This window comes from Neophocaena asiaeorientalis, unplaced genomic scaffold (assembly GCF_003031525.2).
Source record: "Neophocaena asiaeorientalis asiaeorientalis breed wild unplaced genomic scaffold, Neophocaena_asiaeorientalis_V1.1 scaffold30, whole genome shotgun sequence".
Lineage (NCBI taxonomy): Eukaryota > Metazoa > Chordata > Mammalia > Artiodactyla > Phocoenidae > Neophocaena > Neophocaena asiaeorientalis.
Window position 1 is genome coordinate 7965135 of NW_020174923.1, and position 14702 is coordinate 7979836.

The following is a 14702-nucleotide window of genomic DNA, read 5'->3' on the forward strand; positions in this document are numbered from 1 at the left end:
TGCCTATATCAAGTCAAATTATTGAAGCCGTGACGTTTAGTGTCCAATAATGAGGGTTCATTACCCAGTAATGTCCTTTTGGTGACAACGTGGTAATACATCTCCAATGGGACTTTCTCTAATCAGGGGCCAGTAACCTTCTGCATGGTTGACTCCCATCAAATTCCCATGGTTCTTGGATTCTGAATTCTTTGTGCTAAACACCCTGCATGATACACTACTTTCCCCAACACACACAGACACAATGGTTATCCACCATTTATGCAGTTATCTAGTTTCAAATCACATTTATCGGGGCAGAAGTGAGTCGGTCCTGTTCTCAGAAAGGCTGCTCCGACATGGCCTTGAGTTGAACTGCTTTGGAGTTTGCGTGAAGCTGGACATGCTAGTGGGAGGATTTGGGCTGAGAAGCGTGCGTTTGCTTCTATTGCTGCTTGATCTTTGTTAGCTGAGAGACCCTGAGCCGCTCCACTGACCTAGTCATCTCGTGCCACTGCTGTCTTGGGAACGCTCAGCTATGAAGGATGCCTGCCTCACGCTGGTGAGGGGCAGTCTCACCTTGAGAGTGTTATCTTCGGTTTTAAAGACAAATCCAGCAGAGAGCAGTCCGTTTTTTCTTGGCCAGGGTTGGGATGTCTGCCTCAGACCAGATGAGCTGAGGACAAGGTGGGGTGTCCCACAAAGAATAGGCTTCAGTGACAGTCACACATCCACTCGGTGTCCTCTGTAGGGAAGAAGCGGGGGGAGGGTCAAGGACAGTTGGAGCCCCTCTCAGGCCGAAAAGACCAGAAGGCAGCTTTGGCCACTTGAGGGGCCAAGGGCCTCAGCTCTGCAAGGACACAAAGGTCTTGGGTGCTTCAGGGTCAGCGCTGGTACAGCCAAAGGATGCCAGCCTTGTGCAGGTCCTTCCACAGGGTGGCTTCCAGGGACAGATCATGGTTCACGTAGAATATCAGTGGCTTCTTTATTCGTTCGAAATAGTGGTCAGAAAATTTCTGGTAGTTGCTTGTGATGAATCCATAGGCACTAACCTGGACGAGGACAGTCACTGAGTTAGCATTTATTGCGCTTCCACTATGTGTAAAGTGATGTGAATTTAGAAGCCATGTCCCCCTTCCTTAGCTGCCTTGTGTTGTGTGAAGGTGAGGATAAACGGTTCTCGCCCACATGTTAATACCCTGAACTGTGCTCCTTCTGCACATTTTCTCACTCAGCCTTACAACCATCTTGGGTAGATACTGTCCCCATTTTACAAATGGGGAACCAGGCTTAGAAAGGTAACCAGACCTGTGTCCCCCATCACAAACTAGGAAGTAGCTGGGCTGGATTTTGAACTTGGGTCTGTGGCACCAAAGCTGTGATGATTACTGTGCTCAAGATAGAGGCAAAAAGGCCCTTACCTCCTATTCTAGTGGTGACTGCAGACAAGAAGACTCCTGTTTAAAACGGGGAAACGGTGACCAGAGTCCAGTGGTGCCTGGCCTCAGTTCTAGCGCTGGCTTCAGTGTTGGTCACTGCCTTTTCTTGAAAACCGCTTCTCAACCTCTGTCTCCGCGCATGTCATGTGGGCACCACCCCATCGAGAATGTCTCATAACAGTGATTTCAGAGATTCCTTGTGTGGTTGGCTGCCCACCTTAGTTCTAGAATGTCTTCTCAAAAAGATGTCTCTGCCCACTTTTGTTGAGAAGATTTTGCTTTCACAAGAGCAGTTGGATAAAATGTGCCTTAAATACCATATGGAGCAGCTGCCCTGGGGCAGAGGGGGTGAAAGAAGCCAGCCCAGGGGAAGGTGGCTGTGATTGGGAACTCAAGGCTGGCACTGTCCTATAAGGGACCCTGAAGACCACTTCTGCCATCCTGTTCCCGAGACCAAGATCACTCCTGCAGCTGGGGCCTCCTTCCCCCACAGGATAGAGGCCCAGAGTCCCAGATCTGGGCCAGCAGGCCTCATGTAGGGAATATCATGGATTGAATTAGGTTCCATTCAAACCTACTTTGCTGCTGTGGGCTCCTGAGAGGGAAGACCTCTTACCTGATCACAGGTATGCAGTGCTGTCAGCAACATGAGGGCTCCAGTACTAGGCATGTATAGGTCTCTGAATTTTGTGTTAATCCACTTGGATTTCAGAAACCTGGAATCAAAAAGAGCCATCAAAACTCAGGACTTTTGGTCTTGCACACTAGCTAGCTTGATGGTTGTGCCATTACACCAATTTGGTTGGAAAACTGCAAACATTTCCTGCCCTTCTACCCGAACCCATCCCCTATTTGGGAAAAGACCAAATGAACTATACACAAAAATCTTTGGTTGAGATAACAAAGAGGAGCAGGTCCTCCCAAAGGACTGCAGATGAGAGCCTTCCCCTTCCTCCTACTCTAGAAGCCTGAATCCAGTCGAACTCACCTTTCCTCTCTGCAACACCCTCCTGCACCACAGTGTCTAGGGCACAGGTGGCCTAGTTAATTAGCCAGAGATCTAAGCTTCTACCTCCAGACTTTGGCCAAGCAGGAGCCACGTATGAGGACAGAGCACACAGGTCCTGTGACTGGAGGCACCGGTGAGGTGATGCATGTGTGTGTGCGCACGTACACACATTCAGAGACACCCAGAACAGTCCAAAAGTGAGGCCACAGTATGGTGACCACAGGGCTTGACCTCAGCCCTGGATTCTCATCTAGGCTTTGCCAGGCAAATCACCTAGCCTCTCAGCCTGGTCTTCCTCTGTTGAATGGTCTTCAGTTTGCCTCCCCGACCCACCTGCCACCCCTGGCCTGCTCTGTGTCTTCGGACGCTAGCCTCTGGGCTGTAGTGGGGCTTCTCAGCTGCAGCACTAATGTTACTCAGGGACAGATAGTTCTTTGTTGCAGGGGCTGAGGTCTCGTGCATTGTAGGATGGTCAGCAGCAGCCCTGGCTTCTGCCCACTCGTGGCACACACGCTTTCCTAGTGACAACCAAAAGTGTCTCCAGACCAGGACAGTTGACCTGCCCCCTGATGAGAACCACTGGTAGGAGGGGGGTGGGGTTTGAGGTCTGCAGGCAGGTGTTCCCCCGGCTCCTCCCGTGGTCTCCTGTGTTTGAGCTGTGATCAGGCCCACAAGTGATGACAACTCGGCTTCTAGCAGTCCCAATACAGCCCCACATCTATGGTCCCCCCATGCCCGACCTAAGGCTTTCTGAGCTTTCCTAGTAAGGAAACCTGATGAGTTCCGTCTCCATTTCCCATCTACCTTGACTGATAGGACACCACCTCCATCAAGGTATAATACTCAAAGTAGTAAGTGAGGCAGTATAAGTGCTTGCGGCATCCTCGTACATGGCCCTGCTGTGGGTTTAATCCTTGGGGGGATAAAGCCGGTGCTGCCGGTGGGTGTGGAGCCAGGGGTGGGGGTGAAGCAGTTCTTCCCAGCACCACCCCTACCCCCACCTACCTCTCTGTCAGGTAGCTGATGAAGTCTGGATGGAGTAGCTTGAATTTGCTGGCGGAGGCTTCTGGTCCAAAATAGGTCTGAGGCCTAGGACCCACGATAGAAGTGGGCAGAGGGGCCGGTCCCGTATGGCCCGTTGGGGAGTGAGGAGAGGGGAAGGGCGCCAGGATGGTGGCGGTGTGTGGACCGGTAGGGGCGGGGCTGGACGTAGTAGCGGGAAAAGGGGGTGTAGAAGGTGGCGGGCAGCACCGTGGGGACCACGTGCGGCTTCCCGCCCACCAGGACCTCCAAGGGCGGGGTGTACGTGAGAGAGGAGGGGGGTGTGAACAGAGCATGGGCCCGATGTAGGAGGCCGAGGGTGCAGGGCTGTAGGATGGGAACTGAGCGCCGGGCACAGGGGGAGTTAGGGAAGAGTTTCGAGAGAGAGATTTTAAGCCAGATTGGGAGGGAGATTTGGAGGCGGGTGGAGTGATGTTTTGGGCAGACCCTCGAGGCTGGACATGAGGGCTAGGGGTCAGGGAGGAAGACTGGGAAGAGGGCTGTGAGGCATTTGGGGTGGCAGGTTGAGAGGGGGGACGGGAGGAAGACCCCCGGGTTGGGGACGGGGAAGGGGCTGAGCCACGGGCGCTGGCGTAGGGCTGCTGGTTGGTGTGGTTGGATCGGGACTGGGAGGGGGACTGGGAGGGGGACGGATTAGGGGTGTGGGAGGGGGAGCTCATTGGTGTTGGGGAGGCTTATGTCTGCTCGATGTCTTTGAGCCAGCCCCCCCAGAGCCAGTCCTGCCCCGCATCACAAAGCCCACCCTCATGACCAGCTGCAGCATTGTGAGCTCTTGCAACGGATTGTTAGGTATTCATGAGGGGGGTGGGGCACAGGGCAGGGCTGGTGGAGCCCGGCCTGGCCTCTGAGGGCTTAACCCCCAAGGAGGCCTCAGAAGCTGCTCTTTCATGGTGGGTGAGATGTCCTGGAGCCACCGAGGTGGGAGGCTGGTCATTGTCACGGGGGTGGCACAGATTTCTAAGGACCTGACTCAGGGACAAGAAGTTGTCTCAGCACCACAGGGAGGAGGTTTAGATGAGGACAGGACGTGGTTCAAAAGAGCTGGACACAGGCCTGCTGCCCAGGAAGGTGGGGGAGAAAAGACAGAGGGCCCTTTGTTCCCACTTTGCAGGACACTGGGCTCACATCGCCTGCTCTCCCATTTCATGGGCAGTCTTGGGAGGGTGCCCGCCAAGAGGAGTGGAATGGATACTGGCCCCCACTCTTGGTTTCCAGACACAATGTGCTGGACAGGTCCTGCGGCTGCCACTGGCTGGGTGGCTGGGTTGTTTGTGGGGACAGCAGCCCGAAGCTGAGGGGCCAGGCCTGCCTGCTCAGAAAGGAGCCCCTCGAACCTACAGCCCACCTTGTCAGGAGGGTCCCTGGGGGACCAGCAGCGTTACCTAGGCTTTCCTGAGGGTAGGAAAAGAGCTTAATCTTCTAATGCTCTGTTGAACTCGGGGGTTTTCTTGCCGCCTTCACCCCCCTTTCCCATCCGACAGTGGACCCTGGGAGCATTACCATGCCCTGCCCCCTGCCTGGCTGCTCACCTGTCCCCTTTATCGGGGCCCTCAGGGACAGGCACACCTAGAATGGCCGATCTTAGCATCATGTAGTCGCGGATGTCTGAGGGGATGAAGATATAGCGCAGGTCCTGTCGGAGGGACAGAGAAACAGCCGCAGTGGGAACAAGACCACGTCAAGATCCCGCTCAGAGTGGACCGCTCTCCGCCCAGTCTGTCTGCCCTGACGGGAGCATTTCCCTCTTATGCCTGCAATTCCCACTTTCAGGTACCCTGCTGGTTTCAGTACTCAAATCCTTCGATACTCTTCCCTTCAAGAAGCGACGCTTAATTGCCATCCCCTTGAGTGTGGGCTGGACTTAGTGACTAATGAACAAAAGGAAAAAGTGGAAGTAAGGAAGGGTATGTGACCTTGGAAAGTGGGTCATAAAAGGCACTGGAGCTTCCTTGCTCTCTGGGATCGCTCACTCTGGGGGAGCAAGGGCTGTGAGGGAGCCATCTGAGCTCCGGCCAGAGGCAGGCCTGAGGACTGCAGCCCCTGCCCGTCCTGACCGCGACCGCTGGGGGACCCTGAGGAGACCCCGCTGAGCTGCTCCTGAGTTCCTGACCCGTGAAAACTGTGAGATAATCGGTGTGTGTTGCTTAAAGCTACTAGGTTTGGGGGTAGTTTGTCATGCAGTTATAGATAATGCCTACAGGTTCTGTGGCTACACCAGAAGTGGAGCTGTCCCATGTTCTGTCACGAGCTGAAAGAGACCTCGGTGCACAGACACTGTGGCTAGGACACCCCTGAATTCCCTGGTCAGAGGAGGAAGCGTCTAGAAACTCAAACCAGTCCTACTGAGCATCCCAGAACCCTTATCCTGGGACCTCCCCGCTGCATGTGGTAACCAGCCCGCTCTAGAAGCGAAGCACTGTTACAGCCACCAGCTGTGGCTGAAAGAACCCGGAAGCGGCAGACAGACTCAGATTCCAGTTCTCCTGCTCCGAAGCTGGGGCTCTGGGCGTGTTTTCCTCGATTGCTCGGCTGAGCCTCAGCTTCCCGCACGGTCTGCTGTGAGCCCTCAGGAGGGCACACATCATTCTTCTAGTGGGCAGCGTGAGAGATGGAAACAACCCTGCACTGCTGTCAGAGGGGCCTGGATTTTGATGATTCTGGCTGGGTGGTGGCCTTGGACACACCGCCCTCTGGAAAGGGGCTGCTGTGATGCCTGTATCCGGTGCTGGGAAGGGGGGAGGCACTCAGTAAATACTGTGTGTAGCCTGAGCTCTGGGTGCGGGGGAGTCTGGATTTGAATCCAGCCCCGACGCTGCTTTACTGACTGAAGGGGCCCTGAGCCTTAGTCTCCTCACCAGTAAGACAGGGCTGGCGTGGCCTCTGTAAGTGCCTGGCATTCCATAAGCTTTCAGTCAATATTCATTCGTGTTCCACCCCAGAGTTGTCCTGAGCCACCTGAAACCACAGGGCGCCCCTGCCCAGATCCGCCCCTTCAGTGGCTCCATTGCGTGGGCCCAAGACCCTGGCACAGCCTCTCTATGCACTGGGCTGGGGCTTGGGAACCCTGTGGCCCACCCCTCAGACACGGGTTGGGAAACAATGGCACCGACTGTCAGCGGCAGCCTCACCTGTCCCTGCGGCACAGAGGTGAAGCCCAGGTTTGAGTAGGAGATGAGGGAGTTCTTCATTGTGTTTACAGTGAAACCGTAGAAGGAGGTCTTGGTGCCCACGTCCTTCTCAAAGCCTTTGATCACAGCACCATTGAGTCTGGTCCAAACAGAGGCCCATCAGCCTGCTTGTGGCTACACGATGCTGCGTGTTTACTTCCATCCCCAGGGGGCCTCACCTGTCCCTGCTCCATCCCCAGGGTTCTGTCACTCCCTCTGCCCACAGCAGCCCCAGTGCCCGGTCACTAGCCCCATCCCCACAACTCGGGACCTGAAGGGATGCCTTGTGAAGTGGACCAAGCTGACCCTGGCAGCTCCTTCCACCTGGGTCCCCTTAGCCGACCACACCCTCGCTTATCTTCAGGGCTTGTTTGCATAATGCCTGTCTGCCGTTACAACTGCTGAGCTGCCTGAGGCCACTGCTGCCTTGGCCCATGCCCTCACCTATGATGCTCCCCCCCGCCGGGGGGCTGGCTGGGGACCAGCTCTCCACCCAGCTCCTCTCCTGCTTCCTCCCTGGCCCCTGCCCCACATACCTGAACACGTAGTCATGGGCATCGATGTTCTGACCCTGGCGGGAACCATTCAGAATGCCTCCATTACCCACCACGGCACACCGGATGCAGCCCGGAAGCAGCTCCCTGGAGACAGCAAACAGCCTGGTGCTCTCAGAGCCATTCAGGAGGCTTAGGGTGGAGGCGATGGCTGTGGGTGTGGGACAGGGTGGGGCACCACGAGGGGTCACATGGGTCATTGGGGCCTTCCCAAGACTTCCTGGCTCCCCACCTGCCCGAGGCCTGACACCAGCCCCTCTCCAGAGGCACAGAGGGTGGAGGACAGTGAAATGCCAGTGGGAAGAGGGTGGTGGGGCAGGGGGTTTGGCTGTGCCCTCAATCATCTCAAGAACTCATACCAGTCCTCCCAGGACCGTGTGTATTCCCAAAGAAAATAATCGGAGGCATGGTGGGGCGGGGGCAGATTTAACGTGGAGGGGGCTCTGGGCGGTTTCCCACAGCAGCAACCATCCACAGGCTGTTTGAGGCCCCACAGCCACTGTCCTCGGCCACCTCTGGGCACTGGCATCTTTCACACCAGGGAAGCCCCAGGATGGTGAGAGCCACTTGCAGGGGCAGCCAGGCCCCTCTTCTGGACACTGTGGTGCTTATAGAGATGAGGGGGGAGGGAGTCAGGAGTCGCACAGCAGGGGTGTTGAGCCCTGAGGCCCGCCTGGGAGGAAGAGGCAGGGGGTCCACATCTTGGTGCTGTGAGGGAGGAGAGGCCCATTCCGCACCAAGGCCAAAAGCAGGAACAATGGACTAGTTGAGGCCAGAGGGCTGCAGGCTACCTTGGCCGGAGAGCCCCTGCCAGCCATAGGGGGCTTTGTGCTGGCTCAGGCTGTCCCAGAGCTCCTGGGTGAAGAGGTTCCCTGACAGCAGCACTGGAATGGAGAGATCAAACAGATCCCGGAAGTGAGGGTGCCGTTGAATGGCGAGATAAAGTGGGTGTCGACAGGGCAGGTTCTGTGGGTGAGAAGAGAAGAGGGCTGTTTCTGGGGTTGGGGTGGGCAGGAGCCACCGGAGGGCTGGGAGGGAAGCACCGCCCTTCTCCCTCTAGACTTGGGCAACCCCCCGATCTGCAGGCCCAGGCGGCCTGTAGTGCAGCAGCCCAGTGGGGCTGAGAGCTTTCTGGATTTACCCTGCCCAGCCCTTCTCCTGGATGCCACATCTGGGGCCTGATGGCTCTGGCCTCCTACAACTTCACCTCACACTAGGGGGGAACTTTGAGGCATTTTCCCACAAATGGGTAAGACCTGCCTGCCCTGTAGTGGAGGAGGAGGTCCAGCCTGGGCTTAGGAATCCGTCAGCCTGGATCCAAATCCTAGCTCTGGCAGTCCTTGCCGTAGGATTCACGTGGAACAGGCTGCTGGGAAGACTTATGACATGTTTCTGCCGGTCGGTGCCTATACTGAATTGAAGAGTGTCCCCTCCCCCAATTCATGTCTGCCTGGAACCTCAGAATGTGACCTTATTTGGAAATAGGGTCTTTGCAGGTGTAATTAGTAAGATGAGGTCATACTGTATTAAGGTGGGCCCTAAATTCAATGACTGGTATCCTCATAAGAAGGCATGTGCTGATGGGGGCAGAGATTGAGTGATGCAGCTACAAGCCAAGAAACACCTGGAGCCTCCAGATGCCGGAAGAGGCCAGGAGGGATTCTTCCCTAGAGCCTTCAGAGGGAGGCTGGCCCTGCTGACACCTTGATTTCAGACATCTGCCCTCTAGAACTGTGAGAGAATCCATTTCTCTTGTTTTAAGCCACCCAGTTTGTGGTAATTTGTTCCAGCTGCCATAGAAAGCCCTCGAGGGCCTCTGCACACAGCGACCTTGAAGGAGGGCAGTGTACCAAAAAGACCTCAGCTCCATCTGCCTGCAGCCCCCTTGTCAGAATCCTGAGCAGCCTTGGCTTGGGTGGAGCTGTTCTTCCCGCTGAAGGGGGCTCTTTGTTGGTTTGATCAAAGGACAATGCAGGAAAGAGCTGTACAGTCATTTCTGCTCTTATGTGACATATGAGTGCCTAAAAATCATTATGCAGAATCGTGCAACCAAAACCACAGGGCTTTGGGGGAAAGGGATTAGCAGCGCAACACTCAAAAACTTGATCAGTGATGCATAAAATAAGAACGTGGGTAAGATAGGAGCAGTTTTACATACATTCGCTGGTTAAGAAATATATAAGTACTACTAAAAATATGGCACTTGACCTTGGAAAAGAATTGACATTTGCTTGGGGATGTGGGTGTCGGAAGGGTGGCAGCTTGGGAGTTTTCGTGAAGTGGTGGAAAGCTGGTTATAACGTATGCGATGAAGCGGATGGCTATCTGAAGTGTGCGTGTATGCCTTTTGTGTATTCCTACATGGCTCCCTTTGGTTGAGTGTGGTTTTCCGCATTTACCAGTGTTCTTGCTGACAAAATCACTGAAAACACACGGAATTTGGATTATGCTCATATTGTTTACTAATATAGCAAATCTTTATGGAACAAATTCACGTCTTCAAAGCAAGCATTAAGCCGAACTGACAGCGCTAATTTCACTACTATTCGGTTTATCATAGGGATGTTTTCCAGGGCCTTCTTTACGAGGCTCCAAGAGAAAAATCTTCAGGTCTCTGTATCTGGAAAGGCTGCACTTTCCTTGGGCAGCTGGCTTGCTTTTTACCTCATGGACAGGGTGGCAAACTTTCCTTCTTTGCCGTGGCCACTAGGAAGCTAAGAGCCGGATATATAGCCCATCTCTTACACCCTGTGGCATATTTTTCATGCACTTATCTGACGTTGTCTAATTTTCCTCCCTTTATTTTTCCTTTACCTGCTTCTTCATTTTATTCTCTTCTTTTTTGCCATGTCATATGTGTCCGAAAGCCACCTCAAATCCTTTTTTTAAACGAGGTGGGGAAATATGTCAATTAGCACCAAGCAGCTCAAGGTGAAAAGGACTTTAGGAAAAGTAAAGGTGACATGACCAAGCACTTATAAGACCCTCGACGCCTCTCTTCAGCCCGCTGGCCAAGTGTCCACCCGGCCTCTGTTATCAGGAAGGGGTCCCCATCATCTGCCCAGGGCTGCCTACTCTGTCTCTGACCGCTCAGCGGTCACTAAGTCTTGCATGGGGTGAAATCTTGCTCCCTGAGGCTTCAGTTAACAATTTCCAGTCTCTGGGGCATTAAAAACAACTCTTAAACCGGAATCAAGCCAGAATTACACAGTCATCACCCCTCCCAACCACAGCACGCAGAGGGGGTGTGGCCGTATTGCTCAGTGGTTCAGAGCCAGGCTCTGGGGTCGAATGAGAAGCTCGAACCCCTGTACCACCTCTTCTCCATGAGCGACCTTAGCCTTTCTGCGCCTCATTTTACTCATCTGTAAAACTGCCTCACAGGCTTGCAATGAGGCTTAAGTGAGAGAACTCACATAAAACGCTTGAGACGGCCTTTCAGGCCACAGTCAGCGTGATCTGTTATAGAGCAGGGCCTGGAAGTGCTCAAACGTCTTCCCAGGGCTTGGTGTTTACTTCATGGTGAGCAGTTTAAATGTGACTTTTACAGTAAAAAGACATTTTGAGGAGTAGAATGTAAAGGTCACAGGACTTTTAAAGACAAATCGAGACTTCCCAGAACTTTTCAGCTGGCTACACCCCAAGGAGTAAATATGGAGTCACCCTTCTCTGCTGTTAGGGTTCAGGGAACCTCCGTGGTCAGGTCTGAGGAGCCCTGACTGGCTGGCTGCTCAGTTCTCTGCTTCCTTTGGGGGAATGGCGGTGGGGGGGGGCGGTGGTTCCAGAGTGCTCCCGCCATCAGGCTCCTGAGAATGTTCTCATTTGTGCTTCTCTTTCCCCTTTTCCCCCCAATGCTAACTTGAGAATGTGAGAAACCGCCCCAGGGTAGCTGGCCCCAGTACCTTTCTCGTCGTAGAATTCGATGCCTTGGGTCCAAAGAAAGTTCCAGACGATGTGATGTTCCTGGGGGAGAAGGCAGAAGTAAAGCAGGGATCTCACCTGCCCCTGGAACCTGCTGTCTGGCTCTGTTAGCTCTGGGGGCTGACATTCCATCAGGGTCTGATTGTTTTTTCTGTGCTCTGATTCTTGCCCATCCCTCTCTCTTTGGGCACACAAAATATTGTCCTATTATTATGCTCTACCCAGAAACCAAGAAATAAAGAAGCCCCTTGGCAAGCGGCTGAAATGTGGAGTGTGTAGGAACAGTGAGGTGGTGGTTAAGAGATGAAAATATAAAATAGGAAAGATTGCCAGCCCCCTGGGATTGTGACCATCTGCGGGGTCTCCCTGCCAAAAGGCCCCAGAAACAGGTGTTAGATCCCAGGTGCCTTGGGCGCCCTTCACCTGGTGAAGGGCATGGGTCTGAAGCCTGACTCCGTGGATTTGTGTCCCAGGATCTCTGGAAGCTACTGAACTTCTTGGAACCTCAGTCTCTGTGTCTGTTCAGCTGGGGTAATCATACAAGTGTGAAGATAATCACATTGAGACAGGCTGGGACCTGGGGGCCTTTGCTGCAGTGCTTGCACGTGGACAAACGACCCCTCGAGCCACAGAATGCAAAGAAACTTATAAGGGACTAAAAATAGCTGGGTGCGTGTGCAAATGATGAACAAGATACAAAAAGACCAAAACCTCAGCAAAAGCAGCGTGTCGAGGAAAAGCAGGGCACTGCACGTGTACCTGCACAGGTAGTACCACCAAGGGGGTGGGCACCTAAGCACCCCCTCTGGCCCAACGCCTGGACCCATTCCTACTGTCGCCCAGTATAAGGAACCAACTCGCGCCCCTCCCTCCCCCAGGGAGCAAGCAAGGGAACCTGTTGCTTGTTTTCGCTTCCCCCTACTGCAGCAGGGGCCCCAGTAAACCCTTGCCTGAACTGGTGGGAGGTGCAAACACAGAATCTATGTTACCTTACATAAAAAGCCTGCCTTCGGGTTTGTGGAAGACCATGGAGGAGCAGGCCAGGAAAAGCAGGGTGATCCCTTCCCCCACCTGTCCCTTGTGCCCCAGAGGGGCCACCCACATAATCCTGTAGTTCGTCTTTGAGGAACTGGGACTGTGGTGCTCAGCCTAGGTGGCCTTCGAGAATCCTAGGGAGCTTTTGCTCCCTCCCCAGTGATTCTAACACGCAACCAGGCTTGGAACCTGATGGAGGAACTGCTGAATTGGTGGAATAGAGACAGAAGGGACGGAGTTGTGGGGCGGGGCTGGGGAGCCCCCCAGTCCAGTTTTGCTGCTCTGAATTGCCCCAGCCTCAGGGAGGCCTGCTCCTCTCTCCAGAGCACCCCTTACGCTCACAGACTTCCCCCAGCCCCTCCCACTCCGGAATCCATGGGCATTTACACACCAGCCTGGGAGCTGGGAAGGAGTGGGGAAGGGGCCAGCCCAGCTCACCCGCACCCCTATGGAAAATTTAACCAGCCCGAGGAGAAAGGAGGTTGATGTTGTGCAGTTTTTCATAAAACTAAATTTACTCAACTTAGATCATATTCTTAGGAATTCTTCGCCCTAAAATAGCCTTTTCTTTCACAAAATAATGTTCACGGTAGATGGTAACTGGCAGGTAACTGGCGTCCTGTAGTATCCTCACCGCCTCCTCCAGAAAAAAACAAGTCTAGAAATCCAGGCCCAGGAACTACTGATTCAGATTCTTCTGTGAGTAAATTCCTGAACCGATTCCACTCTCTAACCTGCAAGGAGAGCCCCGTCTCGGGTGTGGTAGGCCTGGTCCCAGGGCCTTGCTTCCCTGGACTCTCCACTGTAGCCAGCCAGGTCGGTCTGTTTTTGGTCTCCAGTTGGGGAGGTCGCACAGCCTGCTGTCCCCGCCCAGATTTCCATCCCACCTGCCACCCTGCTTACCCACCTCCTACCGAGACTGAGTCTGGACCTGGCCTCTGGGGTTTAATTACAGCACAGACATCACCAAAACAACAAGGGTATGGACAGGTTCTTGGGTTGTACTAGGTTTTTGAAAGATGAAAGATCTTTAAAAAAAGCTTTGTTGAGGTGTGATGGATGTTCAGCAAACCTCATATTTAGAGTGGTATTAGTTACTTTCAACAGATGTTCAAGTGTGTTTCAAAACATCCTTACATAAAACTGACAAGGATCCCCTTTCTTAATACCCTCAATATTCTCCGTCCTCCTTATGCAATTTCTGACTCCAGGGAGATGAAATAACTTCAGGTATTGCCTGTTAGAGTACCTTTTGTTCTAAAGGGACCGGACTTATCATCAGTGGCAAGGGTGTTTCATATTGTTTGGAACTTTGGGTGGCTTCTGACCTTGTTTCCTGATAGCAGACGCTAATTTTGATTTCATTGCCTTATTCCTGGAGCAAGGTTTAGTAAGGACTGTGCCGGTGGGAAAGTGCTGGGAAGGGAAAGACAGGCCCCGCAGGCCTCAGAAATCCAGGCTCTGGGCACAGCTTGGCCCACCTTCCAGAAGTAAAGCTAAATCCTTTTGAGGCTTCTTCAGTAACTGGAACCATCACCTAGCAAAGGCAGGCTCTCAGATTTCTCCCCCTGGGGCACAAATGAAAGAAAGGTGCCCACGGTCGGCGAAAGGGAGCGGAGCGCAGGAGGAGGCTCAGGGACGGGAACTTGGATGGAGCCCAGGATGGGCCCCAGTTCGCCGATCGCGCCCGATTGCGCCCAGACGGTGCTTATCAAAATAAACGGAGCAGAGAGCCGGGAGTTAAGGGAGCCCGGCGCGGGGAGGGCGGGGACCACAGCTAGAGGGAGAGGCGACCCGCCGCAGCCCGGCTGAGGAGCCCGGCCAAGTTGGAACCGGGAGACTTGGATTCCTGCTCCCAAGGAGAGCTTGAAAAAAACGTGACGTTAGCGAGGGACAATGGGTGGCAAAAACGGGACTGTTTTTAAAAGATTCAGGTGTCCTAGCCAAATCTGGACAATAGAAAGGGTTTCTACTCAGGGCCGGAGGGAAGTAAGCGTAAGGTTGTCGGGAGCGGATCGCCGGTGCGCAAGGGGCGAAGCTCCTCTCCGACCCCGGCAGAGGCTGTGGGGCCCCGGCAGCACGAGTTTAACGCCGGGGTGGAGGCTCTGGGGACAAAGGGCCGCAGCCCGAGTGCCCGCGGCAAGCCACCCCGGAGGGCGGCCCAGCCCTGAGCTGGGCGCCCCGCGCGTCCCCTGCGCCCTCCAGACAGGTCCCACGCGGCAGCCCCTACCTGGCTCCGGTCAGGGGCCCCGGGTACGACTCCACCGCCGAGGAGTACAGGGCGACGAGGATCCCCAAGCAGACAACCGCGAACAGGAGCAACAGCCAGAAGACAGGGACGCGCGGGAGCCCCATGCAGCCCCGGCCCGCGGGCGCCCCGTCGGCCGCAGTCCCGGGCGGAGCGGAGAGTCCCGGGTGGGCCGGGCCGGACGCCTGGACTCTGTGGCCCCTCCCCGCCTATCCCCGTTCTGCCCGCGCCGAGCCTCCGGACGCCGCCGCACCCTCGGGGCCTGCGCGACGGGTCCCGGTGGGGGGG

General features: G+C 54.7%; 1 protein-coding gene across 1 annotated transcript; it reads right to left on the reverse strand.

Annotated features, from left to right (window-relative positions):
* Positions 1-245: 245 nt before the first annotated feature.
* On the reverse strand, positions 246-14701 carry LOC112410390 (alpha-N-acetylgalactosaminide alpha-2,6-sialyltransferase 2-like). Its single transcript, XM_024760960.1, has 9 exons — positions 14397-14701; positions 11113-11173; positions 8002-8176; positions 7193-7361; positions 6618-6756; positions 5019-5122; positions 3433-3516; positions 2035-2134; positions 246-1031 (listed from the first exon to the last, which is right to left on the reverse strand). Exons 1-9 carry the CDS (start codon positions 14519-14521, stop codon positions 864-866), a joined length of 1125 nt encoding a protein of 374 aa, XP_024616728.1. The 5' UTR covers positions 14522-14701; the 3' UTR covers positions 246-863.
* Position 14702: the final 1 nt, after the last annotated feature.

Excerpts from the sequence above, each read along its gene's own strand:
- LOC112410390 (XM_024760960.1), bottom strand. The coding sequence starts at position 14,521 with ATGGGGCTCCCGCGCGTCCCTGTCTTCTGGCTGTTGCTCCTGTTCGCG. Across the intron at positions 8,177-11,112 it reads CGAATTCTACGACGAGAAAG|AACCTGCCCTGTCGACACCC; the intron begins GTACTGGGGCCA and ends TCTCACCCACAG. Across the intron at positions 5,123-6,617 it reads CCTCTGTGCCGCAGGGACAG|GACCTGCGCTATATCTTCAT; the intron begins GTGAGGCTGCCG and ends TCCCTCCGACAG.